The 27,922-nt window shown below is 50.9% G+C and overlaps 1 protein-coding gene and 1 long non-coding RNA gene across 4 annotated transcripts; one reads left to right on the plus strand and one right to left on the minus strand.

Annotated features, from left to right (window-relative positions):
- Positions 1 to 963: 963 nt before the first annotated feature.
- Positions 964 to 12,367, minus strand: LOC136299881 (uncharacterized). 3 transcript variants are annotated; one of them, XR_010723582.1, is made up of 4 exons: positions 11,996 to 12,367; positions 3,861 to 3,970; positions 3,298 to 3,535; positions 964 to 1,757 (listed from the first exon to the last, which is right to left on the minus strand). It is a non-coding gene; the product is annotated as an uncharacterized lncRNA (long non-coding RNA). The 3 variants fall into 3 exon arrangements; XR_010723584.1 differs by lacking the exon at positions 964 to 1,757 and adding an exon at positions 2,653 to 2,844; XR_010723583.1 differs by lacking the exon at positions 964 to 1,757 and adding an exon at positions 2,653 to 2,899.
- A 313-nt stretch (positions 12,368 to 12,680) lies between these two features.
- WSB1 (WD repeat and SOCS box containing 1) lies at positions 12,681 to 20,532 on the plus strand. The gene is made up of 9 exons (XM_066201880.1): positions 12,681 to 12,798; positions 13,233 to 13,401; positions 14,339 to 14,598; positions 15,322 to 15,453; positions 15,873 to 15,973; positions 18,089 to 18,261; positions 18,546 to 18,659; positions 18,823 to 18,930; positions 19,417 to 20,532. The coding sequence occupies exons 1-9, from the start codon at positions 12,759 to 12,761 to the stop codon at positions 19,574 to 19,576; spliced, it is 1,257 nt and encodes a 418-aa protein (XP_066057977.1). The 5' UTR covers positions 12,681 to 12,758; the 3' UTR covers positions 19,577 to 20,532.
- The last annotated feature ends 7,390 nt before the right edge of the window (positions 20,533 to 27,922 follow it).

Consider the following 27,922-nt stretch of genomic DNA (forward strand, 5'->3'; position numbering starts at 1 on the left):
GACACCTCACCGGAAGCGGGAGCGCGCGCCGCCCCCGCCGCCGCGCCCGCCGCGCCAGGGGCACACCGAGCCCCGCACTGCGCCTGCGCAACGCCCCCGCCCGCGCCCGCGCGCCCCTGCGCCTGCGCGGCGTCTGCGCCGGGGACGGGCCGGGCGGGAGCAGGGCGGGGCCGGGGCGGGGCCTGACGGGGCGGGGGCGGTGTGGGCGGGGCCGGGCGGGGCGGGGCAGGAAAATCCCGAACGGCCGCGCCGCCCGCTGGGCAGCGCCCGTTCCATCCCGGGCCCCGAACGGCCCCGAACGGCCACGCCGCCCGCCGGGCAGCGCCCGTTCCATCCCGGGCCCCGAACGGCTCCGAACGGCCACGCCGCCCGCCGGGCAGCGCCCGTTCCATCCCGGGCCCCGAACGGCCCCGAACGGCCACGCCGCCCGCCGGGCAGCGCCCGTTCCATCCCGGGCCCCGAACGGCCCCGAACGGCCACGCCGCCCGCCGGGCAGCGCCCGTTCCATCCCGGGCCCCGAACGGCCGCGCCGCCCGCCGGGCAGCGCCCGTTCCATCCCGGGCCCCGAACGGCCACAGCGCCCGCCGGGCAGCGCCCGTTCCGGCTCCTCCCGGGACCACGTCCGCTCCCCTGGGACACAGGACCCTTGGCTGATGCTTTGTTCCCCCTGCGGTGGCCACCTCCAACCCTCTGTGCTTGACAGATCACCCCCAGGTTTGCTGGAATGCACAGCAGTGTTTTACCCTCTCACTAAAAACCCCGTTGTTTCCATAAATTAACTGATTCTGTTACTGTCCCTGACAGTAACTACAGACCCGAGTGTGGCACCTTGGTCCCCAGCCCGGTCACACCAGCCCCAGCCAACTGTTTACTCGGTGACTCAGAAAAGTAGGATACACACAAATAAACATCAACTTCCACTTTCCTTCTTGGGAATGTTAATTTGTTTTCCTTCTGGGTAGACAGAAGCACAAAATAATGTTCTTTCATGCTAGAGTCACGTTGAAATTCTGATGTTATAAATAAAGACGCAGCTTGAGGTGAGGGCTCTGGAACAGTGGATTTAAAATTGGCAGAACTGGAGAATCAAACAGAATTTCTGTCCCCCCACTCAGTCAGGGCCTCGATGTGACTCAGACTCTTGCTGTTATCACAGCACATAGGAATATTACCCACAACAGCAACATCAAATTTATCCTGAGTTAACTTTCCTTGTAAATAACGAGCAATAAAAATCCTGTAATTTGGATTTACAGGACTAACAGTTCCATTGCATTCTAGCATCAAATCCAGGAACTGGGTGACAGCAAATTTTTGAAGAGCAGATGTTTTATAAAAAGATGAAAATCAATTGCAAATATTTTATTTAAGAAAAAACCCCCAATTAATTGGTTGAAGAATAAGGCTTTGTCACAGAGAGTGCAAAGCCGGAGAGCACAAAACACCAACACCAAACACGCAGAGATGAACACAAAACGCCCAAGGGCTCCGTGGAGCAGAGCCCTGGGGTGTTTGTGTTCACTGCCATTACACAAATCGTCCTTACCTAGGAAGGTTTAGAAATTCCCAATTAAACCCGAGGGCTGGGTCTCCCTGCTAGAGGCAGAACCGACCCCACCGGGCCCTTGTTGTCACATCTCCTTTTCCAGCTGTTTATGTCTGACCCCTCAGCGTCCCACAGCAGTCAGGCAGGAATAATCTCCACTGAAGGCAAACCAGCCACCATCTTCACAGGGATCTCTATGTTCTGCCAAAATCTAAACAATAATAATTCATGTAGGGGCAGGAAAGGGCTTCAGCTGACTGATATGGTTATGGAAAACACGTCCCAAAATGCCAGAAAGAAATCAGGGTGATATGATTAGATCAGAGAGAAGCATCCTGGGAACTCCTGACTGAGGTGGAAAAGGACAGGCTATTTCTTCCCTTCAAAATGTACCAAACCAAACAAACAGTGCTTCTTCCTGCTTCTGGCAGTGTTTTTCCCAAAGCAAATCTGTTCCCTGAAAGCAAACATGATTTGCTGTAGTATTCCCAGATTTTAGACGCAGGGGTTGAATGACGATATTGGAAATTCTCACAGTGTTCCCCCAAACTCCCTGAAAAACGTCAGCCAGTACCTGGACTGGAGACCCCTTCTCCCACTGCTGTCCCCAAACCCCCACAATATCTCTGCTATTGATTTTTGTGCCAGACTCTGCCTGTGTGTCCCTGAGCCCCCATTGATTCTGCCCTCCCCAGGCAGAGACAAGCAGTGTGTACCAGCCAGCAGGGCATTGCTGCAGAATAAACCAGCCCAAGTCCCCAGCTCCTGACAACTCTGAGTTGTGGCACCATTTCCTCAGCAGCTCCTGACAACCTCCTGCTCGTGGGTTTTTAAGGACACTTTAGCAAGAGCTTTTTTATGCACTTCCTTAAGCTTCTATGTAAACTAAAATAAGGAATTGCAGCCTAAGGCATCCACAGTGTTGTCAGGCTTTGGTGTGAATGCCAATGACTTCTCCTCACTAAACATTTCCCATTGTGGCTGTCAAAGTGGCACTAGTGGTAGGAGTCACACAGCACAGGGAAGTCCCTGCCATGTCTCTAGTCCCTCTCAGCAGAGGTTTAGAGCCTGAACAGCCAAGCCATAAAGTGTGAGTTGGAAATTTATTTATGTGGGAAGAGCCCCCCTCGGGAAATTTCCAGCTGCAGACGTTTTCAATCCAGCCAAAAATGCCCCTTAAATCACTTCCTCGGAGGTATTCTGGTACTTCTGCTCTTTGCCTGAGTTAGAGGATGAGGAGGCAGATGAGAAGGTCGAGACATACACAGGAAAAGACCTGACCAGGTCTGCAGGGAAACCTGAGGGAATTCTCAGCTCACACTTTGTCCTTGCCCAGGAGTGAAGGTGCTGATCCTGTGTCACAGATACCATCAGCCAACAACCCCAACTTCCAATAAAGTCCCCTTCAAAGGTAGAAGCCCTGTCGTGTTTCCTTCCTTTCTGGTGCATTTTACCCTTTCAGATTCAGTTAGTTTCTGAACATCACCCCGACTGTAGCCAGGAGATCTGGGCCTCCTGCATTACACCTGAACTGCCTCTTGGAGGTGACACTTCTCGTGGCTTCTTGCCAGAGAGTATGGATTTATTTTTCCCCCCTCTCACATCTTTGTCTTCTGCTTTCTTCTATTTTGTGTTTTCAACTCAATTTATTTATTTATGTATTAACCTTTTCCCTTCTGACTCCCTGAAGCCTCTGTTTGATCCTTGGAATGTTTTCCCTCCATTCCCCCCTCCCAGTTTCTCATTCTCACCAGCATTTGTCAAACACTCCAGCAGTGGCTCAGACGTGCTGAGTGATGCTTTTCAATTTCCAGGTATGAGCTTTGCTCCAGAAACCTCCCATCCCTTCTGGAAGCATTCCTCTGCAAGGCCCAGGTTTGATCCCAAATCCTGATGGGCTGGCTGTCACCGTGGGGGAACTGCGCCAAATCTGCCATCGGGGCCAAAAATACTTCCCTCCTGTCCTTAAGAGAAGCCGAACAAACAAACCTAAGTGAAGGAGGAAGGAAGAGAGGAAGGAAAGGATGTGCCAAGTGTTAGTCCGAGGTGACTTCACCTTGCCAGCTCCAAACGCGTCAGCCGCGGGTTCCATCCGGGGTGGACCCCGAGCCAGCCCGGGGCTCTTCCTCGGCCGGGACACGACGCTCCCCGTGCCCCGCGGGCTCCGAGGACGCGGCTCCGATGCCTTTGTCCATCAGAGGGCATTAGAGGCCGCCAAAGCCCGCGGGTTGGGGCTGGCTGCAGCGACCGGCCCGGTTGTTCCACCCGCCCGCCCCGGCTCGCCTCCTTCCCGCGGTGTGTTTGACCCACTCACCCCGCGCCTGAGCGTGCACGGCAAACCGTGACGGAACTTTCCTTAGGAGTAAACCACGGACTTCCCTTTGTGTTATCGGCTTCCCAGTTCCTCCCTGACCGCAACAGGACCTGTGAAACAAGAACAGAGCCAGCAAACGATCGGACTAGATCAACGGTAATCGCAGAATGATGGGTTATGCTCCGGAGAAAGTAGAGATTCCGTACAAAATACTCACTTTGGAACTTCTACCCCACAAAGTCCAGCCATCAAAGGAGCATTCAAACTGTAGCACGGTGTTTCACACAATCAATTCTAAAAGCAAATATTTCTGTTCGAGTAGAAATCTCATTTGGATGCAAAACACCAGGAGTTTAATCCCTGTCACTTGATCTGATAAAAGAAATAGTCTATTATCAAGGCCTCATAAGAGCTCAGATACTCTAATTGCACTTAATGGAACAGTAAATTTTCTGAAATGGAGGCTGATGCCGTGCAGGGGAAAGAAAGGGACACAGCCCTGTTAGTGTCTGCCCGTTTGCCTTGCAGCTATAAACAAGCTCTCTGTCGAGTCCCAGTTGAAGTTTGTTTGATCACAATCACTCCCAGTGTATGTGCTCATGTTCCAAAGACTTCAGCAGAATGAGATCATGTCGTGTATCTACTTTTCCCTTCCCTAGTGAGTAATGCCATCCCCACATGTGACAGTCATTGCAGAGGTTAAGTTACTTAAACACTATAAAGCAATATTTTAATTGTTCTGGATGACTAATCAGTTGAGCCTAGATTAGAACATTGCCCCAAAGGATAATTCGAGGTTATCACTTCCTTTCCCTGACATTTGGTTTCCTTTCTTGTTTATCACACCACAGGGTCAGCAAGAGGAGCTTTCAGCTTGTTCCTAGTCCCTATCTCCTCTGCATCCTGCAGTGGCTCCGCTGTAAGCAATGCAGAATTCTCCATAAAATCACATTAAACTTGTCTGGTGCTTGTCTGCAGAAAGCCTTCCAGTGCCTTGTGATCAGCTCCAAAGGCTCCTCACACCCCAGCAGACCCACCCAAGGAGTCCCAGGGAATGGAATGCCCATCACTCAGGGGACCCCCGGAATTAAAACCAGTCTCAACTGGCACAATACAGGACTGGGCTTGACGCTTTTCCCCCGACACTGTGTAAAAACCTGTGTGAGTCCCATTCAGTTCAGGGGCGTTATTTCTCAGTAAGATCAGCTGGTTTTAGACCACAATCACATAGTCTGGAGCCAGGATTTGGGGCCAGTGCCATCAGCACATCCAGCAGGTGTGACCTTTCCTGCCGCAGCCCGGATCTGAGCCCTGCTGGCACCACAGCTCTGACCTGCCCCTTCAGCACTGACCAAAGGGCTGGGGGCAGAAATGGGATCTACTGTCCCAGGTGAGCAAAGACCTGCAGGATTCACATATGGGACACCTGGACCTTATTTTAACTCACTTTGAACACGGGTGCAGTGCACTGGGGAGAAAAGCCACCGGAGCAGCCTGGCCATCAGAGACTGCCTTTCCTTCCTGCTCTGTCTTCTTAAGTACTCAGGTTAGGGGAGGGACTGATGAGGGAAAGGAATTGTCTGATGGAAGGGTAAGTCTTGAACTGGTGTGGAGAGTGTGATCGACAGCTGGCTAGCTGCAAAAGGTCGCGCAGACATGAGAGAGCTTTGCTGAGCACACAGGCACTCTCATGAGAACCAGCAAGGCAGCAAGCTTCGCATGTCCTTGAGCACAGCTGCGATACGATAACAAGACCTTGTAGCTGAAAGACATGAGGGAGAAGCACGGTAAAACTAAAACTTACTCAAACTATGTAACCGCAAAGAAATGTAGAAAGAGGTGTAGCTGACTTTTAGTCTGAGCACCAGTCCTGAGCTTAACTTTTGCAATATGCATGAGCTCATTAGTGTTATTATAAATGTGCTGTGTGAATCAACAATAAACGAGATTTGCCGATCACTCATATTGAGTGCCACATTTCTCCCGCCGCGGATTTCCCACAGACTGGGAGAATGTCAAGACCAGAATTGAGTTTTGTGCTTCTTAAACAACCTCTGTGTAAGCCTCGTGTCAGCCTGTATGAATTTATGAATATAAAGACTCTTTGTTACTGAAGAGTTTTCCCCAACTGCTGCTCACTTTCCTCCCCATGACTCATGCCATTAGCTGATGCTGCCCTATTTAATTGCAACTGCTGCTTAAGCCCACACAAGCTTTTCTAAAATAAAGCCTTAAAAAAGCTTACTTGCAGTAGATAGCCAGTGGTTTGGATGGATGGTACATGGCAACAGCCTCTGGATAAAACATGTGCTGCTTGGCTGGGATTCCAAACAATGCTGAGCAGCACAGAGGCCTCGGTGATGCTGTCTTTGAGTTGCTGTAAAGTGGAGCTGGAAACTGGGGATAAAGCTTACCCCAGAGCCATGCCCTTCTTGTGAACACCACATTTACATTTGCACTTTCCTGGTGAGCTCCCAGCTGGTATCCACACACAGATCCACTCTTTGTATTTATTTTTTTAATTCTTTGGCCACATGGGCAATGACAATGCTGAAGAATCACATTGCTGGCCATTAATAACTCTCCTTGCCCTAAACCTGAACCTGACCCTTTAAGGACTCATTAACCCACTTTGCATTTTTGGACTCGTTTTTCATTGTGGATGTGATTTTACAGTGCTGCAGGTCCACGGATTTCCCAAATATCATCATGTGACTTAAAAGCAGCAGCGAAACAAAGGCAGCACCTCTGCCTTACTTGCAGTCATAACAGGCATTAAGAAACAGCAAGAAAGCATTCCAGAGCTGCAAAGGGCAGGGACAAATGCCAAGCTCCCTCAGAGTATGCAGTAGGACAGGAAAAGCCAGCTCCAACAGAAAGAAGGCAAGAGGGCAACACTTCCAGGCTCAGTGAGGAGGGAGAGGAAAAGGTTTTAGCTGTGGAGCACACGAGCTTCCTCCAGCTAAATTGTGCAATGGAATTGCACTTAAAATATTTTCTTGTGTTAGACTGGCAGGGTTCAAGTGGTCAATTCATCTTTTACTTCCATATACAGATCTCAGCTTATATTAAAAGAAGAAAATGTCACCATTTTTTTGACAGAGTCGTGGCCGAACAGCTCTCAAATGCAGCCCAAAAGAGGGCCTGGATTGAGCCACGTGGGAGCTGGAAGGCTTTGGCCCAGGAGCGTGGCAGGGACTCCAACTGCAGTTTGAAGGTTAGAAGCTACACACAGATTGAGTGTGAGTCTGCCTGATCTCCACGGGGCGGCTTTATCACCTTCCACCCGGGTGGTGTAACTCAGCCTTTACTGCGGACATGCACTGCAGGGACTCCTCAGGGCTCCCACTGCATCCCAGACCCTTTGAGTTAGTGCTGCACAGGCACTGATGAGAAAGCAATCCCATCGCTGCCGCCTGAAAAGATGGAACAGGCAAGATTCTGGAGGGTGAGCAGCAGCCCCCCAGACCAGGGCCCTTCCTGGCCAGTGGCCCTTGCCCAGAGCCTTGGAGAGCAGCTGACCTGTGTGCAGCGGGGGCGGCCTCAGAGCAGGCTGCACATTGCCTGACGTGTCAGGTCTGGCAGGAATGTGCTCCCTGAACCGTGCCTTTAGCTCCCAGCAGCCTTTCCCCAGTGACCAGAGCACGCCCAGAGCCATTCCCAGTGTTCAGCTGCCTTGACAGCCCGTGAGCAGCCAGCCGTGAGTCCCTTTGTTCTGCAGCCGATCCCTGTGTCTGTAGGTCTGAGCACATCCAGCTCACCCCCCATTTATGACATCTGTCAGAAAGGTAAATTATGCCCCCCCAAATCCTGCTTTGCTTTACTGGGGAACATATTGATCTTATTTGTTACACATTTTGTGTGCAATCTGTGCCTTCGGGAGAGCTATCGTGAGAGTACAACCAGAAATCTCATCAACCTCTTTTGGGAAACATTTATAAACAGACCGGAGCAGGCCCCAGTGAACATGGCTCCTACCTGTGTACACACTGCCCACATTCTGCTTGCACAAGGGACTTGTTACCTACCAGCTGCTGTATTTTCAGTGCTAGTGGCAACACTGAGCTTTTACTTTCCATGCTACGGAGGCTGCTGCAATAATGGAGCCCATAATTACATCCAGCCACTCGTTAGGGCTCAAATTACAAAACCGGATTTCTGTGCCAGACCTTCAGGAAGTAAGCCATGGAAGGAACCTCACAAATAACCTGCAATTACGTTAATGCAGAGGGCAGGGCCTTCCCTTAAGAGTTGTCAGCCTCACTGGCTGAGCAGGGCCAGACGGCAGTGGAGAGGAAGGTGATGCAGCAGGTGGATTACCTCTGTACCCCGGGCTGCTCAGGAATGGATGGAAAGAAACACAGCCTGCGGTGTGGGGCAGCCCAACGGTGGGGTCCGAGCTCTCTCCTCACTCTGGTGCCTGTTTACAGCACTTTTTGTCACCCAGAAACGGGGACTAGGAGAAATTGGCTTGTCCAGCCTCCACTTTCAAAGAGTGTCCATTTCTCTCAGCTTCGGCACCTCCTCCGTAGCCCTCTGCACGTGTTCCCTGTGGCAACAGGGCTGGACACAAGGCACCCAAATATTTTCAGGCGCAGTTCAACACCAGCTCAGGCCCACCTGGAGCTGTTTGATCTGTGAGCAAACACTCTTTATCTGTGAGCAACCTGCTCTTTCCCAACTGCCCGCAGCAGGAATGCAGCCTCGGCTGTTTCCAGGCAGAAGCTGTCACACATAGCCCTGCAATTCCCCAGCATGCTGACTTCTCCTGTCCTGATTCTTTTACTGATCTGCTCTACAGAATATAGGGAGTCTATCCCAGTTGTTTTTCCTATAACCACAACCTGGTTTTCTATAAATTGCATTTATAGATGATTTATTGGCATTTACACCAACACCCTTCGTGACACTGATTTTCCCTCTGTTTGTGCAATCCTGATAGTCCAATGCCAAAACATTAAAAAAAAAAAACAAACCCAAAACAAAATAACCAAAAATGTTTTTTCCAAAGTGAACATGCTCAGCAGTTTATTACTGCTTGCACCCCAGGTTAGCAGCAACTACTGTAAAGTTCTGCCTTGAGTCATATATTAAAAAAAAAAAAAAGATAAATATTTCATATTAACACAAAAGCATTCGGGTTTAGAACAATTCAGAACATTCTCTGCTGTCTTGTGATCTGAACACTCTGAGCTGGCCAGGACACAGCCCTTTCTCTGACTCGTTATGTGACTGCTTTGAATTCCTCTGGTCTTACACCAGCTTCCCAATCCCAGCCTGTTTTGGCCAATGCCTGAGGGACCAGGAGAATTGAGCACTAGGCTCCTCAGCACTTGCAGAGGTTCCTTCCCCCCTGTCCTTGTTTAGGACAGCTCAAAACTCTCAGTGTCACTTCAGCCATCTGGGAGAAGACCTCTTGTCCCCTCAGAGGGTAAATTTAGCACAGATACTTCTGAAAGCAGCTCCCCTACAAGGCACCCATGGCTGGCTCACAGAGAAAGGACGGTTTGAATCTAAAAGGAGTAACCCCAAACTTCTGTCTCCATTATTTCAGTGCAGCTACTCATCATGGAAGCACTGAAATCCCCACATACACTGAGCCATCTGCTCTATTTATTATACCCAAAGACGTGTTCCAAAAATTATAAAATCCCAATGAGACCAAAAGAACGCAGAGAAAAAAAATTCCCACAGTCTGATATCCCATCTGTGCAGTTTTTCCACTGCACACTCCTTTAGCAGACCTTTACAGATTAACCCCTTAAGTACGAGATGTACATCGCTTTAGAATCACCTAAAATTCCTCACAAGAAGGAATGGTAAATAAGTGACAGAGCAAGGGACAAAAGGGGAGAGAGAAATGACAGCCCAGAATTCCAGGAAGGGAGGCAGCCTTATCTGGTGCCCGTGGGAAAATCACACAGTTATGCTCCTGGCTGCTCCACGATGACCCTGAGAAAGTGGCCTCATCCCCCTGTTCCTCCTCCCGAGTGCTGTTTGCCTTGTCTGTTTAGACTGCAAACTCTCCGGGGCCACAGTGGTGCCAATATTGCTCGTAGCCACCAGGCACACAACAACACGTCCGTGGAATGAGGCAACAGCTGAAACGGGGCCAGGCCCAGCAGCACCTCAGGGCAGAGCAGCTGCAGCGAGGAGGGCAGGAGACACTCAGGGGCAAACACTGCTGAGAGTTTTGAAGATGTATTTACAGACCAAGAGCGGGCAAAGCCTCGTTTGCAAGGTCTCATGCACTCCAACAGCTCCCTGCAGGGCTGGGCTGTTGCTTTACTTGTGTGTTGAGTTTTTGAACACTCAGCTTGGGGGTGGCCGTCACTTGGACCTCCCTAGGACCACAGCATCCCAGAATGTCCTGAAGTGGAAGGAACCCACAGGACCATTGAAGTCCAGCTCCTGGCACTGTCTCGCTCCTCTGCTGCTCACCATTCACTTCCCTGCGAGCCCTTTTCCTCCTCAACCTTCTCTGCCCTGTCCTTCTTTCTTCCATCCTGCTTTTTCCTTTCACCTTCTCTTCTGTCTCCACAGAGGCTGAACTTTCTCCATCCCCAGGAGGTGCTCAAAACAAACAGGAGCTTGTGAATTATTAACAGTGTAGACTAAAAATAGCATAATTTTTAATGGCAAGCACTATTGCACAGATGAGCTACCCTGGACTTAAGTGTGACTGGGCCTAACTATTCCTAATTTGCCAGGAGAGCTTTATAGAATGACAGCTGTGAGGAGGAACATAACTTGTGGGCCTGAAAAAGAGAAGACAAAGCAAAGGAAACGGGTCGAACTGAATTCACCCCGTTGGAATACAGGAATGTGAAATCAGCAGATCCTGGTGCTCCAGCAGCCTGGGGAAAAGCTCCATAGCCTGGATCCCTGAAGGTATTTCCAGGAGACAGAAAGGACAAAAGCCCTTTCACTTGTGAAAGTTTATCGCAGCGAGCAAAGACTTGATGGAGAAAGATGGCACCAAGTTTGTGAGCTTCCCAGCTGAGCAGCCCCGTGCAGGCTGGGCAGCTGCATCCCTAAAGGAAGGTAATGGAAACCCCATAAATCTGCCTGAGTCACCCGCTGCAGGCCCTGGCCTGTGACAGTGTGTGACAGCCTGGGTCCCACAGCCAACCTCAGCCAGGCAGAACTGAAAAATCATCTGAAAAATCACCCTGCACGCGCTGCTTGTAAGGAGAATAAACACAGCAAGAGTCCCGAGGAAGGAAAGCGTGGCTGCTTTATCTCCTCAAGTTTATACTGAATTTTGGACAGATACATTTTACTGAGCAGAGGGGATGAGTTGGCAGCTTGCAGACAGAAGAGCTTTTCACCCCTCCCACTCTGCCTTCAGACACAAGGACTACGGCCCTTCCAGCCCTGCCTGAAAGGAGAAGGTGCTACCAACGCCCCAGGACAGCCCGTGACACCAAACAATTTCTTACAAGCCTGCAAACCGCTGGGATTTACATATCCCTTTTTGCCTTTGTGTCCATAATGCACAAAATGTGGACTGGAGAAAAAAAGAAAAGTGAGAAAGGCAGCAGCGTGGTAACACCCCCGCAAAACTGAGTAACCCAAAGCTGCGGTTTGCTGGCTCTAAAGAGCCCCCAGGGTCAGCAGTGTGTGCTGGCTGAGTGAAGCTCAGACCCTCCAGAGAATCCTTACGTGAGTCAGCTCAGCTCTGGGCTGGCCTGGCTCAAACATTCACAACCCATGAGCAATTCCAAGCAGCATTGCACAATATTCACTGGCTACAAGGGTGCCTTGTTGCAAGGAGTTGTCCAGGGATTAGCTGCAGAGGGCTCAGGCCACTGCTTTGGAACGAAATCACGGTTATTATCTGCAGTTAATTATCCTGCTGGGAGCTTCTCCGAAGTCCACAGACAGAGCAAGGAAGAGTTACTTCGGCTATACATTTATAACAGTCTAGAAGAGGGGCAGAATTTAGATATGCAAAAGGAGAAAAGATGATGGAATGAGAGAGGGATGTATAGAGATGTAAATACAAAATCAGAGAGAATGAGGTGCTCTCAGGGTCTCTTTCTCCAAGTTCTTTGTGAACAACTTCATTAACAGCAAACTCAAAATTTTACCGTAAGCCTGATGCTGCTGGATTTAAATGCCGAATTACACACCTATAGAAGCAACACCGAGAAGTAGGAGACTCCTCCAGCCGCTGGAGCAGGGAGGCGCACGGCGGGAGGACGGGACCAGGCTGCGAACCGGGCCGGGACAGGGGCACGGCCGGGCACGGGCGGCGGGCCGGCTGCGGGCGGGCAGGGAACGGCAAGGCCGGACAGCCCCGGGAGACCGGGCAGGGAAGGGCAGGGCAGGGCAGACAGGCCGGGAGGGCACAGAGGCCGGGCAGGGCAGACAGGGCATGGCAGAGACGCCGGGCAGGGTCGATCGGGGCGGGCAGACAGGCCGGGCAGAGCAGGGCAGAGAGGCCGGGCCGGGCCGATCGGGGCGGGCAGACAGGCCGGGCAGAGCAGGGCAGGGAGGCCGGGCCGGGCAGGGCCGATCGGGGCGGGCAGACAGGCCGGGCAGAGCAGGGCAGAGAGGCCGGGCAGGGCCGATCGGGGCGGGCAGACAGGCCGGGCAGAGCAGGGCAGAGAGGCCGGGCAGGGCCGATCGGGGCGGGCAGACAGGCCGGGCAGAGCAGGGCAGGGAGGCCGGGCCGGGCAGGGCCGATCGGGGCGGGCAGACAGGCCGGGCAGAGCAGGGCAGGGAGGCCGGGCAGGGCCGATCGGGGCGGGCAGAGGCGCCCCCGGAGCCCGGCCCGGCCCCCGGAGCTCTCCCCGCCCCGCTCCGCCTCCCCGCCCGCCGCCGCCATCTTGCCCAGCCCGCGCCGCCCGTCCCGCTCCGTGGCAGCCCCGCCGTCGCTCAGGCCGCCCGTCCATGGCCAGCTTTCCCCCGAGCGTCAACGAGAAGCTCATCGGTGAGCGGGGGGCGGGCGGGCCCGGCGGGGGCAGCGCGGCCGGGCCGGGGCTCGGGCGGGGCGGGCGGGCGCTCAGCCCATCCCGCAGCGCGGCGCGGCGCGCTCGGGGCTGCCCGCGGGTAAGGGCGGGATCGCGGCACACGGAGCCGCGGCCGGGGACACGGATCCTTTCCCGGCACACGGAGCCTTTCCCGGCCGCCGCCCCTTTCTCCCGGCCTGGCGGCATCGCCCGCAGTGCGGGCAGTCCGTTCAGCACCGCGTGTTTCCTTCCCTGCCGGGGCTCACCCTGCTGGGTTGTGCGGTGACACCGGGCCCCCTCCCGAGCGCGCTGGTCGCCGCGGAACAAAGCGGGGTGACGCGCGGGTGCCCGAGCCGCCGGTGCAAGGCGCTGCAGGGATCTCCCTCCCGCTCACGGATCTCCTCTGTCCCCCCAGCTCGGTCGCGCACGGTAGGAGAGCTCCTGGCCCCCACGTCTCCCTTCGACAAGAAGTGCGGCCGCGAGAACTGGACGGTCGCGTTCGCTCCCGATGGCTCGTACCTGGCGTGGTCACAGGGACACCGCATAGTGAAGCTGGTCCCCTGGGCACAGTGCCTCAACAACTTGTAAGACAAACCGCTGTGACTCTCCGTGCACCTGAAAAACAGGAGGGTTTAAGAACAGGAGATAGCCTCAAATCGATTAAAACGCATGTATTGGTCTTCTAGGCTTTGACACCTTGGGGGAAAATTAACTCCTTAAAATAACAGCTGTTGTGTCTCTTCCTGTGTGGCCAGCAAGAGGAACTATTGCAAGAGGAACTACTGCAAACTCACAAAGCCTGCAATTAACAAACTTGTTAATCAATTCGGACACACGAAAATAAGAGGAAGTTAGAATGAAAAGGGAATTTAGAGACGTGGGAAGATCTGGCCCTCTACACTTCCTATCACAATGCTGTTTGGCCTTACCTTTTAGGAATTTACTTAAAGGCAGACCTCTTTCCTTATCATTGTTGTTAGAATGCAAGTGGAGTTCCAAAACACACATTTTATTTGCACTTGCAGGCTGCATGTTAGCAAAGTTGGTAGCTAGCCACTGCAGTTCTGTAGCGGGTTACATTTCTCTGACCCATTCTTCCCCCCTTTTGGGGGAGGTTAATTGTTTTCCATGTGCTGGACACTCAGTATCTCTTTTCAAGGTTTAACACAGGTAAAGGAATTGCAGGAAACTTCCCACTCAGTTAGCAGAAAACCCTAGAAATTTTTGTGGGTCATTTTTTTGTAAATGCTTCAAAACTGTTGGATTTTGCAATAGTTTAAGTTGGTATCTTGCTCTCCACAGAGGTAAAACCGTATACAGAATATTTTGTGTTGGAAGGTTTCCAGGTGCTGGTAATTCTTGTCAGGTATAAGAAATATCCACTTTTATAATTTTAAAGTAAAAGTGCAGCGTTTTGCAGAGGTGTACGTTATGACAGCTCCCAGGTTTCACTAGAGCTCGAGGAAAGGTTTGTTTTTGGAGGGGCCTGGCGCCATGCTGTAGCTGCTGTTGTCTTTGCAGCCTGCTGCACGGCACCAAGAATGGCAGCAACGCCGTCAGCCCGCGGCAGAGCAGCGAGGGCAGCCAGAGGAGCAAGCCCTGCGAGCACGTCATCGACTGCGGGGACATCGTGTGGAGCCTGGCCTTCGGCTCCTCGGTGCCCGACAAGCAGAGCCGCTGCGTCAACGTCGAGTGGCACCGCTTCAAGTTCGGCCAGGACCAGCTGCTGCTCGCCACCGGCCTCAACAACGGCCGCATCAAGATCTGGGATGTGTACACAGGTGAGTGCAGAGGAGCTGGCAGCTGCGGGGACACACGGGGAGCGTCCAGCCCAGCTCCTGGCCTGCCACAGGACCCCCAGCACTGCCACCCTGTCCCTGAGTGTTGTCCAGACCTTCCTCATCACGCTCAGGTGCCAACTCGCGCCTCACGCTGTCGCTGTAGGACACGAAACGAAGATGAGAGACTCCAGATATTTCAGAAGGCAAAGAGCATAGAAAAAAGGCTTTTGTTGTCTAATTCTTACTACCTTTCATAAGGTGTTCCCTTACACACTTAACGTGGTTGGTGAATAGGAATGACAACTCTCTAATCCTAGGACCTTTTATTTTTTTAACAAGAAAACGAGTGACTCAAAAAGACCAAATCTGAGCTTAGGGACTTTCAGTTCTGCTGGTAGCACAGCTGCTAGGTTGGAGAGAACTCAGTTAAGAAAAATAATGACTATTGGTTTGTCCTTGTAAATTTAAGCTTAGAACAGGAATGTCTATCAAAAGATAAGTCTTGCCTTATTTCTGAGGTTCTAGTAATTAGATTTTGTAACTTTTCCAGGAGTTGCCTCTTGATAAAGGAGAGTGAAAGGATCCATGTGCTGCTCATTGTAGGGAGCATTTCTACAAAGAAAATTGTCTTTACATGCTGTAATTTTATATTCAGTATTTGTATCCATAAAGCATTTGATGCAATAGTCCTTCATGTTAAATCGTGGTGTTCTCATGTAACAGGAAAACTCCTCCTTAACCTGATGGACCACACAGAAGTTGTCAGAGATTTAACCTTTGCCCCCGATGGCAGCCTGATCCTTGTGTCTGCATCCAGAGACAAAACCCTGCGAGTGTGGGACCTGAAAGATGATGGTAATGTCTGAACTTTGTCTGCTCTAATGCCTGAGAGAAGTATCCATGTACTTGCCTCCTTTCCTGCTCTAGACTCAGTTTGGTCAGCATTGCTGAAAAGCTGCCTGTTCTGTTAGTCACCCACTCTGCACTAGGAATTCTTTAGTCGCTCACTCTGCACCCCCTTGGAATTCCTTACCTGTCTGAACCCTGGAGGCAGAAGCAGGTATTGGGCTAAGAGTGCATGAAGTGACCTGTCTGAATAGGGACATGGAAGTAGAGGCTGCATCCCAGGGGTTTTATTTCTGTGTAGAATGACTCTGCAAGAAGTTTGGGAAAATAATACACAATTTCGCAAAGGAATAACTGATTTGGGAAAGCTTTTCCATCCGAATTCTGTAATATTTAACCAATTCTTACAGCAATGCCTTTCTGTTTAGGAAACATGATGAAGGTGCTGAGAGGCCATCCGAACTGGGTGTATGGCTGTGCATTCTCTCCAGACTCCTCCATCCTCTGTTCTGTTGGAGCCAGTAAGGCAGTATGTGTCAGAGTTTCTTGTTCCTTAATTCTCCTGAATTGTGTGCATAATCATTTTAAATCTAAGTAACATTAAGCTTGTGCTCGGTGTCATGAACTTCTAATGTTTGATGATGATGTAAAAGTGCATGAAATTAAACTGGCAAATGGTGCATTGAGACCCTGATTTGTGAATGGAACTTGCACTGCTTTTAGTTGAAGAGGCTGTAAGTGTGGAGAAATAGGTCAGCACAGGGTCATGGCATAAAGCAAAGACCGCTAAAGCTGCCAGTGTTAAAAGATACTTAGATTAATGCATAAAACTATTTTGATTTTGATTTTGTCCTTCCTGTTCCATGCTCAGTGAGAAAGACTTCACAAAGTCTGAGCCAGTCAGACAGGGCATCTCCTGCTGAACAAAAACATTTCTCCCTGTTTTCCCATAGCAATGGCAATGGTGTCTAAGAGTTAGAGGGAAGAGGGGCACACTGTTCTTGCTTCCATCCTAACGCCCTGCTAGAGAACTGAAAGCAGTGCAGGTGATGCATGTACGCCATAAGCTACTCCTGGCACTGCAGAGTTCGGGCAGAGCAGAAAGGGGAGCTCAGGCTGGCTGCAGGGGCTCTGCAGGCAGTGTAGTGGAGCCTCAGAAGGCCCAGTTGAGGCACTGGCCATCACTCCTGTGGGAGTGCTCCGAGGCCTCGGCGAGCAGGCCGAGCTCTGGGGTTTGGCTCTGTAGCGGAGCACAGGGGGATGTGTACATTGCTGTCTGGAGGCTGTGTGTTTTCCATAAGCTTCTTGCTTTCCCTGTCACAGGTGGTGGCAGCAATATTGGTGTGATTGAGTTAAGCTGGCACCACTCTGAGGAGCACAGTGGTGCTGGCGGGCAGAGAGCGGCAGCTCTGGCCGCCAGCCCGGCGAGCTGTACCGTCTGTACCGTAGGACGAAGTAACCTTGCCCTCGGCTGCAAGGGGTCCTGTACGTACGCAGGTGCTGCTCCATGTCCACTGTCTGCTTGCTTGCTTGCTTTTTTTTTTCTTTTTGTTGTTTTTTTTTTTTTTGTTTTTTTTTTTTTTTTAATAATTTTCACAGCAGTGAAACACACTGACTCCTCAAACTTAAGTTTCCAGTTTTATGGAATGTTGGGGTCCCCTTGGGAGAATTAGGGAACGCGTTTGTAATTGATTGTAAAATGGTTCAGGGTTAGGCAGTGTGGGAGGCACTAAGGCTGAGTTTGGTTTGGTGAAATGTAAATTTATCCAAGATGTCAGAATTTAAACTGTGCAGGGAAAAATCAAGGCCACCAATGAGCTCTTTGAGGGACATAACAGCTTTTGCTAAAGACTTATATTCCTATAAAACCATGCTGCAGTACATGGATAGTTCCTATTAAATAATTCTGCACAGTCCTTATTTTGATTATAAATAATGTACAACTGCATGTAAAATACTGTAATATTCTATGAATTCTTACCATACACTGTGCAATTAGCTGGGTAAATTGTTATATTAATGTTGTTTGTTACTGTTGACTTGATTTTAAATGCCTAAATTCTTTCTAATAATGTGGTTAGACTTCCCTGTTGTTTTGCCAAAGACGTAACTTTTGGCTGTGAAAATTCTTTTTGCTTGCAGTATCTGTTTCTCTTCCTAGGCTGACGTTGGTGATCCAAGCAATTGTAAACAAGTGATCTTAAAGGGATGCCACTGGAGTAACAATATGTTAACCTTACATTTTCTGTCTGTATATTTCTTAAAATTTTGGTAGTTACTGAAAAGAGGGGACTGTAGAGTTTAACCCTATTTATTTCTGAATATTTTAATAAAATAGTTTTGTAATACATGAATTTCAGTAAGCTACATGGTTAAATTTTGTTGCCTTTATCTTATATTTTGGCTTATTTTGTTAATAACATTTAACAAATTTGAGTTAGAACTTGCATGTCTGCTTTAATTATTTTTTTAAAAAACCTTGATTTTAATCTGAGTATGACACTGAGCATATTTCTTAATTGTAGTAATTCATAATACCTGATTTTAATATAATCCTAAATAAGACTAGCTATACTTAAAAAACAAATTAAATGCTTCATTGCCTCTCTGAGCAGAGCTATAACATCAGCTCGTTTAATTGCAGGTTTTCCTCTGGGATATGGATAAATACTCCATGTTACGGAAACTCGAAGGCCATCACAATGATGTTGTAGCTTGTGAGTTCTCTCCTGATGGAGCATTACTGGCTACTGCATCTTACGACACTCGAGTCTATGTCTGGGATCCACATATTGGAGTGATTCTTAAGGAATTTGGGTGAGTAAAGCAACCAAATCTGGAAACCTTCTCCCGGGGTGGACTTGGAAATGAGCAAGGAAATTCTCAAGTGGCAGAGGCTGGAGGTTGTTCTTCCATCTGCGAGAGGATTCACAGCGCTGGTGTTTCAGTGTGCGCTGAGCTGTTGAGCAAAGCTGAAGAGCAGTTCAGTCCCCGCTCCCGAGTGCAGGGTTAGCTGGTTAAGCTCTGTTTGTTTGTTTGTTTGTTTGTTTGTTTGTTTGTTTGCTGGGCCGTGCTGTCCCTGAGCTGTGTCTCTGTCGCAGGCACCTGTTCCCCCCGCCCACGCCCATCTTCGCCGGCGGCGCCAACGACCGCTGGGTGCGCTCCGTGTGCTTCAGCCACGACGGGCTGCACGTGGCCAGCCTGGCCGATGACAAGTGAGTGTGCCCCGGGGCTGGGGCTCCTCCTGCACTGCTCCCAGCACAGGAGCCCCTCGGGAGCCCGGGCTCCTGGTGCCTGAGCTCTGCTCCACACCAGCTGCTTGTGCAGCACAAGCAGAAACCTGCTCTGGTAACCTCCTGTGTTGTCCTTCCCCCTCAGGATGGTGAGGTTTTGGAGGATTGATGAGGAGTACCCTGTACAAGTTGCACCTCTGAACAATGGGCTCTGCTGTACTTTCTCTACCGATGGCAGCGTTCTGGCTGCAGGGCAAGTACTGACTTCTTTTCCTTTCTAAAATACTAAGGTGACACAGGAGATGGAAAACAGTGGCTCAGTGTTCTAAAAATCTTCAGTTGTGACTGGCATGCTGGTGCTTCTGACTGGTTCTGTTTGTTTAAACATGTCTGGAATAGCAGTAAAATCAATCAGCTGATAAACTCACTTCTTATCTTTAAAAATAAATACGTGAGAGACCCAAAACATGAAGATTGGAAGGAGCCCATCAGATAGCCGAGGGCAGTTGCTGTGTGTCAGGTGGCACAGCAGGAGCTGCTGGGAGATCTGCTCCTGTTGAATAGACAAGTTGCTTATTGTGCTGCTGTAGCTTAAAATAGGAACTGGAGTAAATCAGGATGTGGAGCAGCTGGAACTGAGCAGCAGCAAGTCCCCTACCTAGTCACGTGCATTTGAGTTGGTAGCAGGCTGAGCTGGTTCCCGTGGAATAACCTGTGGGGTTTGTGGGGTTTTGTGCAGGACCCAGGACGGCAGCGTGTACTTCTGGGCTACCCCGAGGCAGGTGTCCAGCCTGCAGCACCTGTGTCGCATGGCCATCCGCAGGGTGATGCCCACCAGCCACGTCAAGAACTTGCCTCTGCCCTGCAAAGTGCTCGAGTTCCTTTGTTACCAGGTTTGAGTTATTGGAGAAGAAAAACAAAAACGAAACCAACAACTGGGAGGTGGCCCAGCTGCTGAAACTGGCTACAAACACTTTAGAGAATCCTCAAACTGTACAGCCTTTAAGCTTAAAACTCTACAGGTTTTCAAGAGCTATTTAAAGTGATAACCTAAATACTATTTTATCAAAACGCCTGACAGGTAATTTTTTTTACTATTTATAGAAAACACAGTAGAAGTATTCCTGGTGTTCTCAATTTTCTAAAATATAACTGTGAAAAACATGTACATATATAGACATAAGCTGCTACATGTTATCAATGTACCTTTAAAAATTGCTTGTATGATTTTTTCATGTGTCTCGTGTATATATTGCTTTGGTAGAGCCATGATGCATCTGAGCTGTAAATGGAAGGACAGCTGTTCTGGCACACCGAGGTAGGAAAACTGTTGACTTACAGAGCAGTTAAACTTCCTTCTGTACATTGGTTGGGGCCCAGAAAGCTGCCCCCCAGGTCAGACTTTGTGCTAGTTTATTTGTGAGGAGGTACAGCGTGGCTTTGTAGAGGGCAGTGCGTGGGGAAGGGCAGCAGGTTAAAAGGGGTGCAGTGTATCTGATGTAACCCAGGACTATGCTGAAGGCCTTATGCTCCATAGCAGCAAACCAGGTGAAATTTCAGTATTGGGCAGTGTTAGAGAACCATTTCCTTACATTTCTGAAAATCGGACTACTGTATTATTGCCTGATGCTGTGTCTGTAACGAGAGACATTTACAGACTCAGTTTATTATCCTTTAACCCTATAATATCGGTTTGGGGGTGATTATTGGTTAATGGCCAAAGATAAGCAAAATACTTGGTTTTGCCTTCTGTTATTTATCTGTACCTGCAGATATAAAGAATGTATGCATTGCATAAAATGCCTGATTATATATATTTTTGTTGAATTTTGTATTAAAAACTTGTATAAAAGTTTTCTGGTATCTGGTCTGATTTACCAACACTGTCTGGCTGCAGCGTCCAGGCTGAGCTGGTGACGCCTGGTTTGTGCTCCCAGACAGATGCTTACAGAGCTCTCTGAAGCCAGGACAGTGTTAGAAGCACGTGTGAGCTGCAAATCTGCTTATTTCAGCACCTTCATGAGCTGAGCTAAAGGCTGGGCTTGCCATTAGCGTGTTCTGCAAGATCACAGTTCCAGCCCTGGTCAGCAAGTAGGACTTCAGTGTGGGGTCTTGCAGTGAAGGGTCCCCTCAGGTTGTGTTCACCAAAAGCTGTGATTTATGGAAGTGGACGAAGAAAACAAGACCCCAGCTCCCCCTTTCACCACCTCTGAATGCTGCTTCTCCCTGCTCTGCCTGCAGCAGTTGCTCTGTTTGCTCTAACCTTTCTCCCAGGACACAAATGGATAGTGTTAGACCAAGTACACAAGCTTTCCTCATTAGTGAGGCTATTTATAATACTGTACCATGTTTACAGGCCTCTTCCTGCCATGGGGGGACACCACAGGGTGAGGCCTGATCCCCAGCATCCCCAGGAGTTCCCAGTTGTGACCACGGCACAAACCTTCAGCAGGGCCAGGCACAGGGCTGCTCCCAGCTGCTCTTCAGTGACCACTGTCGGGGGGAAAGGGGAAAGGGAACAAGCAAAGGACAGCACCATGGAGCTGAGAAAGAGCTCCATCCCCACGAGGCCGTCCAGGCTGGCCCTCAGGGCTCAGGATGCAGGGACAGGGGACAGTGGCCTGTGCCTGAGGCACTGCCTGCAGTGGCCATCTGAAACGGTGATGGAGAGAAGCAAGTCCTAGAGGAAACTGATGCTTCAGCCATGAGGAAGTGTCTGGAGTGCTCTGAAAACTGTTTATTTTCCCTATTCGTATATGGCATTTTAGCTGAATCATGACTGAGTAACACTAAGTATTGTGTGGGGTTTGTTGTTCCAATGCTAGAATGAGGACTTCCATTGGAGCGCTTCAGAAATAGGGAGGATGAATCCCATGACCTTTTCCTTACATATTACAATAGTCTCATAAAGGACAGAGGTTATGTAAGATCCCATGGGAAATCTGGTAGAGGTGTCAGGCAGAAACTGTTTACCCAAGAAATTATTTCAGATCACCTGAGTAAGGCAAGCAGGGTTTCTGTGGGATGCTGGCTTCTACACAAGGACAAGTTTGTTTTATAAACACTGCTCCGCACCCAAATCCCACTGCAATGAGCTGGATCAGAACAGCCCTAATTATTGATGACTAGAACCAAAAGAAAGCCAGAGTAAACTTCAGATAAGTCATGATAACACCGTGAGTTATCAGCAAGTTTATGCCTTGTGTAACCAGCTAATTCCAGATAGAAGTTCTGGGCCAGATATGATTTATTTCTAACAAGAGATTAGAAGCTCCGGAATGCTCACTTTTATTACAGCTGGCTGAGTTCTTTGTTGCATCAAGGAGAAAAATAGTTATTTATGGGTTCTAACAAGAGTTGCTGCACTGGGGTTCCCTGACAGAAATGATAATCCCCTCTCCCTCTCTGAGCTCACTTCTCAGCCTACACAAACGTTGGAGACTGCTCCTGCTGCCCCCTGCACACTAAGGGGAGGAACTTCTCCCGTTTCTGGAGCCTGACACACAACTCCATCTTCCAGCTGTGCAGCCAAGGACCACTGCCCCCTCCTGTGTGAACCCAGGTCAGCTCATGGAGAGCATTTAACCAAGGCACTAAGGTTTCACTGATGCTCCTCTCCTCTCCTGCTCCAAAAGGCAAGCACTTCTTTGGGAAGGCTATCTCAATCTGCTTCCGGATGTAACAGCAATTGTAGGAAAAGTCTTGTACCAGAATAAATGCCAGGATGGAAAAATTAAACTGAAATTATATGGGAAAAACACCTTCTGGGGCAACTGCCCAGGTGTTAGGGTGTTTTGATATTATTAATTATGACTGGCTCCTTGTGGTCACTGCAGAAGGAGTAAGTCCAGAAGAAAGACTTAAAATATTGCTTCATCTTAATTGCATCAGAGGAAAGGAAAAAAACCCCCCAAAATTCCAAGGTCCACTGCAGATAACAGCAGTGAGAAGAGTTTGGGTAGCACTTTGATCCTGATGTTGCATGTCACAAGACTGAGATACGTGTTTGCCCCAGTCCAGAGAGCTGTTCTGGTTTTTGTGAGGTCACTGGCATGTAAGGAAAAGGAGCAGCTGAGAAAGTCCTCTCCTTACCTTCCAACAGGTCTGTGACACAGCCCCAAGGCCACCTGGCCTCTGAGGGAGGGTTGAACTCGCCAGGTGGTTTCCTTCACACTGATCCCAAAGGTTCAGACAGTCCTGATACTCAAGCGAAGCAGCTACAGTTAGCACGCTCTGGGAACACACAGGAACGGGGGGTGGCATGCCGCTTCTGCACTTGTATGATCAGCACTAAATCTGGCCTGCAGTTTGCCATTCCCATTTCTCTGGCCTCAGGGCTCTCAGAGATGAATCTGATCTGCTGCTTAGAGAATCCTTTCCTGACTAGTCCAGCACAACACTACAAATAAAAATCTAATTAAACAGAGTCCATCGTGGCAATAATCTGAGCAACACCTGACCAGGCTCTAATGAAGCACGTTCACAGTAAAAGCTTGCAATGACGCAAGGGGAAGTTTGAGATACACACACCTATCTCTGTGGGTTGGTGTGGGGGTGAGTGCCTGCATCCCCGTGTCTGAGTGTAACTCACAGTGGTGCCCAGCTCGCTGCCAGGGGTTACTCTGGAGCCTGGGAAAAGCTCGGTGCTTGCACAGTGACAATACTGCACTGGAAAGGCAGCAACTGTGAGGGCATTTACCTCCTGGGGAAGGTACAAAGACCCCTTGGCATCCCCAGGTTTATTGACTGTGTCCACTGGATCATGGGACGTTAGAGAAGCTGGAAGTGGACTGACCTGCTCACAGGTTTGTGTTTGGTGAAGAGCTGCCAGGATGGCATTTGGCCAACACAAGTGTTGCAGCTTCTGCTGGAACCCCTGAACACCAGCACAGCCCTGGCCCTGGCCAGTCACACGCACTGCAGGCTCAGAGCCTGCCCGGCACAGCCCTGGAGCAGGGTCTGGGAAGACATTCTGTGCACTGTGGTGTGGTGAGAAGGGTTTCCTCTTTTTAGTATCACTTCCGTCTAGTAATTCATAAGAAATATGGTGTTGAGGGTGTTTTTTTAGTCTATTTTTTTTCTTGACTCTGTAATAGTTATTGGCTTCAACAGCAGAAATTATTAACTACTTGTTATTCAGAAACAAACCAGTGTTCTGACTAACCTACTATCCTAAATCATACTTTAAACAAAACGTAACTCAGTAGCATTTAAGCAGAAATGTAAGGATAATAACATTTAGAATATTTATGGGAACCTGAAAATGTTTGAATTATCTTCATTTGTGAACTACAGTAGCATCCAAGCCTTGAATAAAGAAGTCTAGCTAATCCAAACAACTCCTAAATTAAACAGACAAGAGACAAAGCTGTGAACAGAAAACATAATCCCTCACTTAAAGGTAAATAAATGAGGCACAGAAAGGGATTCTGAAGAAAACTGTGGCCAACCTCGATCTAGTTTTCCTCTCTGATGTGGTCAGAAAATCCCTTTGGCACAAGGCTACCATGCTTTCCAAACCAACGTTAAATGTAAACACAGTTCCTTACGGTCAGTGTGCCAGCCCTGCTCCAGAGGCTTCCCTCCATTCAGCTCACATGCAGTTCTGCTGCGGCTGCCTTGATTTTCTCTGCTCTTGTGGATTCACACTAAGTACCAATGCTCATAAATGTTCAATTTCCAGAGCAAAGTGGTCTGAGCTGAAACCCCTCTTAAAGCAAGAGGAGCAAAATTCTGTCACATTTCTAGAGAAATGTTTGTGAACAAGATCTCTAATTAGTTCAGTGCCACAGTCCAGAGGTACCAAGGCACCACGTTATTTTGACGGCCACATGCCTTTACAGACTCAGCATCCCCCAGTGCCCGGGGAATGAGGTTTTCACTGCGCCAAACGACCTCGGCTGTGCTCCTCCTGGAAGGTTGGGATCGGTTTGGCTTGTGGCTGTACCCTCATGCCTGAACAGAAAGGCCTGGGGTGGCAGGAAGGGGAGGAAACCAGACCCCTTCCCCAAGCCCCAAATCCTTCACCAACCCCAAATCATTCCCCAAGCCCCAAATCCTTCACCAACCCCAAATCATTCCCCAAGCCCTAAATCCTGCACCAACCCCAAATCCCAGGGAAAGGCTCCGGGCGCGTGCGGGCACCTGCCCGCTGTGCAGCGCCCTCTGCCGGGAACGCGTGGGTCTGCACACCCGGGCACGGGCGGCTCTGCACACCTGGGCACGCGCGGGTCGCACACCCGGGCACGCGCGGCTCTGCACACCTGGGCACGCGCGGGTCGCACACCCGGGCACGCGCGGCTCTGCACACCTGGGCACGCGCGGGTCTGCACACCCGGGCACGGGCAGCTCTGCACACCCGGGCACGGGCAGCTCTGCACACCTGGGCACGCGCGGGTCGCACACCCGGGCACGGGCAGCTCTGCACACCTGGGCACGCGCGGGTCTGCACACCCGGGCACGGGCAGCTCTGCACACCTGGGCACGCGCGGGTCTGCACACCCGGGCACGGGCAGCTCTGCACACCTGGGCACGCGCGGCTCTGCACACCTGGGCACGCGCGGGTCTGCACACCCGGGCACGGGCAGCTCTGCACACCTGGGCACGCGCGGGTCGCACACCCGGGCACGGGCAGCTCTGCACACCTGGGCACGCGCGGGTCTGCACACCCGGGCACGGGCAGCTCTGCACACCTGGGCACGCGCGGGTCTGCACACCCGGGCACGGGCAGCTCTGCACACCTGGGCACGCGCGGCTCTGCACACCTGGGCACGCGCGGGTCTGCACACCCGGGCACGGGCAGCTCTGCACACCTGGGCACGCGCGGGTCGCACACCCGGGCACGGGCAGCTCTGCACACCTGGGCACGCGCGGGTCGCACACCCGGGCACGGGCAGCTCTGCACACCTGGGCACGCGCGGGTCTGCACACCCGGGCACGGGCAGCTCTGCACACCCGGGCACGGGCAGCTCTGCACACCTGGGCACGCGCGGGTCGCACACCCGGGCACGGGCAGCTCTGCACACCTGGGCACGCGCGGGTCGCACACCCGGGCACGGGCAGCTCTGCACACCTGGGCACGCGCGGGTCTGCACACCCGGGCACGGGCAGCTCTGCACACCTGGGCACGCGCGGGTCGCACACCCGGGCACGGGCAGCTCTGCACACCTGGGCACGCGCGGGTCTGCACACCCGGGCACGGGCAGCTCTGCACACCCGGGCACGGGCAGCTCTGCACACCTGGGCACGTGCGGCTGCACACCTGGGCACGCGCTGGTCGCACACCCGGGCACGCGCCCCATCCCGATGCCGGCTCCTGGCAGACTCGGAGGCAGAGTGGAGAACAGCGGCTCCTCCAGCCTGCAATGACCCGCCGCGGGAGTGTTCGCAGGGGGATTCGCAGTTTGGCCCGGGTTTGGAGGGGAGGTTCCGGCAGCGCCTCCACTCTGCATCGCATCAGTCCCTTGCTTCCTGCTGCAGGTCGAATTTGTCAGCTTTAGAAAAAGGAAACGAGCTGGACGGGATTTTGTGTCTCATCAGGGTGCTGTGCTCTCCTCAGCAGGAGCTGCTTGTGTACACTGCAAACAACAGCACCGGGCATGAAGGAGTTCTGCCAAGGCTGGGAGACAAACCTCGGACTTCTTCTGTTTCTCCTGCTTTAATTAGGAAAGAGCCGATGCGTGAAACACAAGGAGTGCCAGAAATCCAAGTAGATGTAAGCCTTTGATGTTTTCTTTCCCTGAACACACACCTCTGTCAGCTCTTTAGTCTCTCATCCCTTCAGGGGCTAAAGGTCAGAGGGGCCCCCTGTGAACTGCTGCCCCGGGAGAGGAAGAGGAAGGAAATGACAAATTAGCTCGGCTTTCTAGGCCTGTCCTGATACACTTGTGTGAGTCACCAGAGCGTGACGGCAGTGGCTGCACGCTGGCATCTATCAAGACTCGGTTTCCTCTTCTGAAGCTGCTCCCGTGACATCTGCAGCCCCGCTTCCCTGGGCCTGTGAGCAATCCTGCAGCTCCTTGGTGGGGCTGCACTGCAGAGTCCTTTTACTGGGAAATGGCGGCAGAGTTCCAGCTAAAGCTGCTTATTTTCATCACTTCTGGTAAGACCAGAATTGCCCCTGGCTTAAGGAAGAGTGGAAAAACTCCTTTTCCAACAAGTAATAAGGAATCGCTTTCACAAATTGTCCCAAACACAATGAAGCCACCAGTCACCACTTCACAGCTTCCAGCTTCATTATAACTTTGTCACACACATATGACATTTTGTTAAAGAATTGAGGTTTTGTTGCAATTTCAACATCCCGAGGTTTTGTTTTGCTCCCACACTTGCAAATGCCATCTCTCACTGCTCCAAAGCTAACAGCTCCTTTTCTAGCACAGCAGATATGGGAAAGCTGGACTGAAGACACAGGTAACTTGATTCCACTTCCACCTCTGCAATCATCTTCCTGTTTCACACAGCCTCAACCTCGTGGTGCCTCAGTTCCCACTAGCTTATGTACGACCTGTTAAATACCTGCATACTTTTTTTCTTCTTTTTTTCCCCTGAAGTTCTGCAGAATTTCCTTGTTTTTTGTTACGAAAGTGAAATCTGAGGATTACGTGAACCCATGTAACACCTGGCACTGAGGTTTTTAAGCAAAAACACTGCAGCATTGACTGCAGATGTGAAGCTCAGAACTATCTCCCATTCTGACACCACCCCTCCCTGGACCACTGAGGAAACTGTCCAGTAGCTGCTGCAGGAACAATGGGTTTGTTGCTTTTCAAGGGACTCCATCACCTTAGATTCTGGTATCAAACACTTCCCAGGGATGGAAAGTTACGGCTCTGGTAAGAAAGGAGGAGTAGGAAATGCTGGCAGTGTGAGGAGGCAGCAGTAGAGCTGGCAGGGTAGGAACCCAGGGTTCCCTGGAACACTGTACTGATAGTGCCGTGTTTCACCCTGCGGCTGTCGCACCCACACCTGGGACAAGGGGCCTCTTCCTTGTTGACAAAGTGAGCTCAGGCTCACAGCATCACACCCAGCATTCATCTCTCACAAGTCTCCTTAAGGGACTGCTTGTGGGAGGGGCTGCACCGGGCAGTGCTCACGGCCAGGAAAGCGGCTCCAGGAATAGCAGGTAGGAAATGGTGTTGTGAGCCCACACATAACGCAAGGGCTATTCTTAGGAGGAAGCCTAAACAGGAAATGTAACAGGGAGTGTTTGCAGACTTGCTTCTGTCACAGAGATGGAGACAGTT

This window comes from Chamaea fasciata, unplaced genomic scaffold, assembly GCF_029207755.1.
Source record: "Chamaea fasciata isolate MVZ Bird 193981 ecotype frontalis unplaced genomic scaffold, bChaFas1.0.hap1 SCAF_21, whole genome shotgun sequence".
NCBI lineage: Eukaryota > Metazoa > Chordata > Aves > Passeriformes > Sylviidae > Chamaea > Chamaea fasciata.

Excerpts from the sequence above, each read along its gene's own strand:
- WSB1 (XM_066201880.1), top strand. The coding sequence starts at position 12,759 with ATGGCCAGCTTTCCCCCGAGCGTCAACGAGAAGCTCATCG. Across the intron at positions 18,660-18,822 it reads GCCAGCCTGGCCGATGACAA|GATGGTGAGGTTTTGGAGGA; the intron begins GTGAGTGTGCCC and ends CTTCCCCCTCAG. Across the intron at positions 18,931-19,416 it reads GGCAGCGTTCTGGCTGCAGG|GACCCAGGACGGCAGCGTGT; the intron begins GCAAGTACTGAC and ends GGTTTTGTGCAG.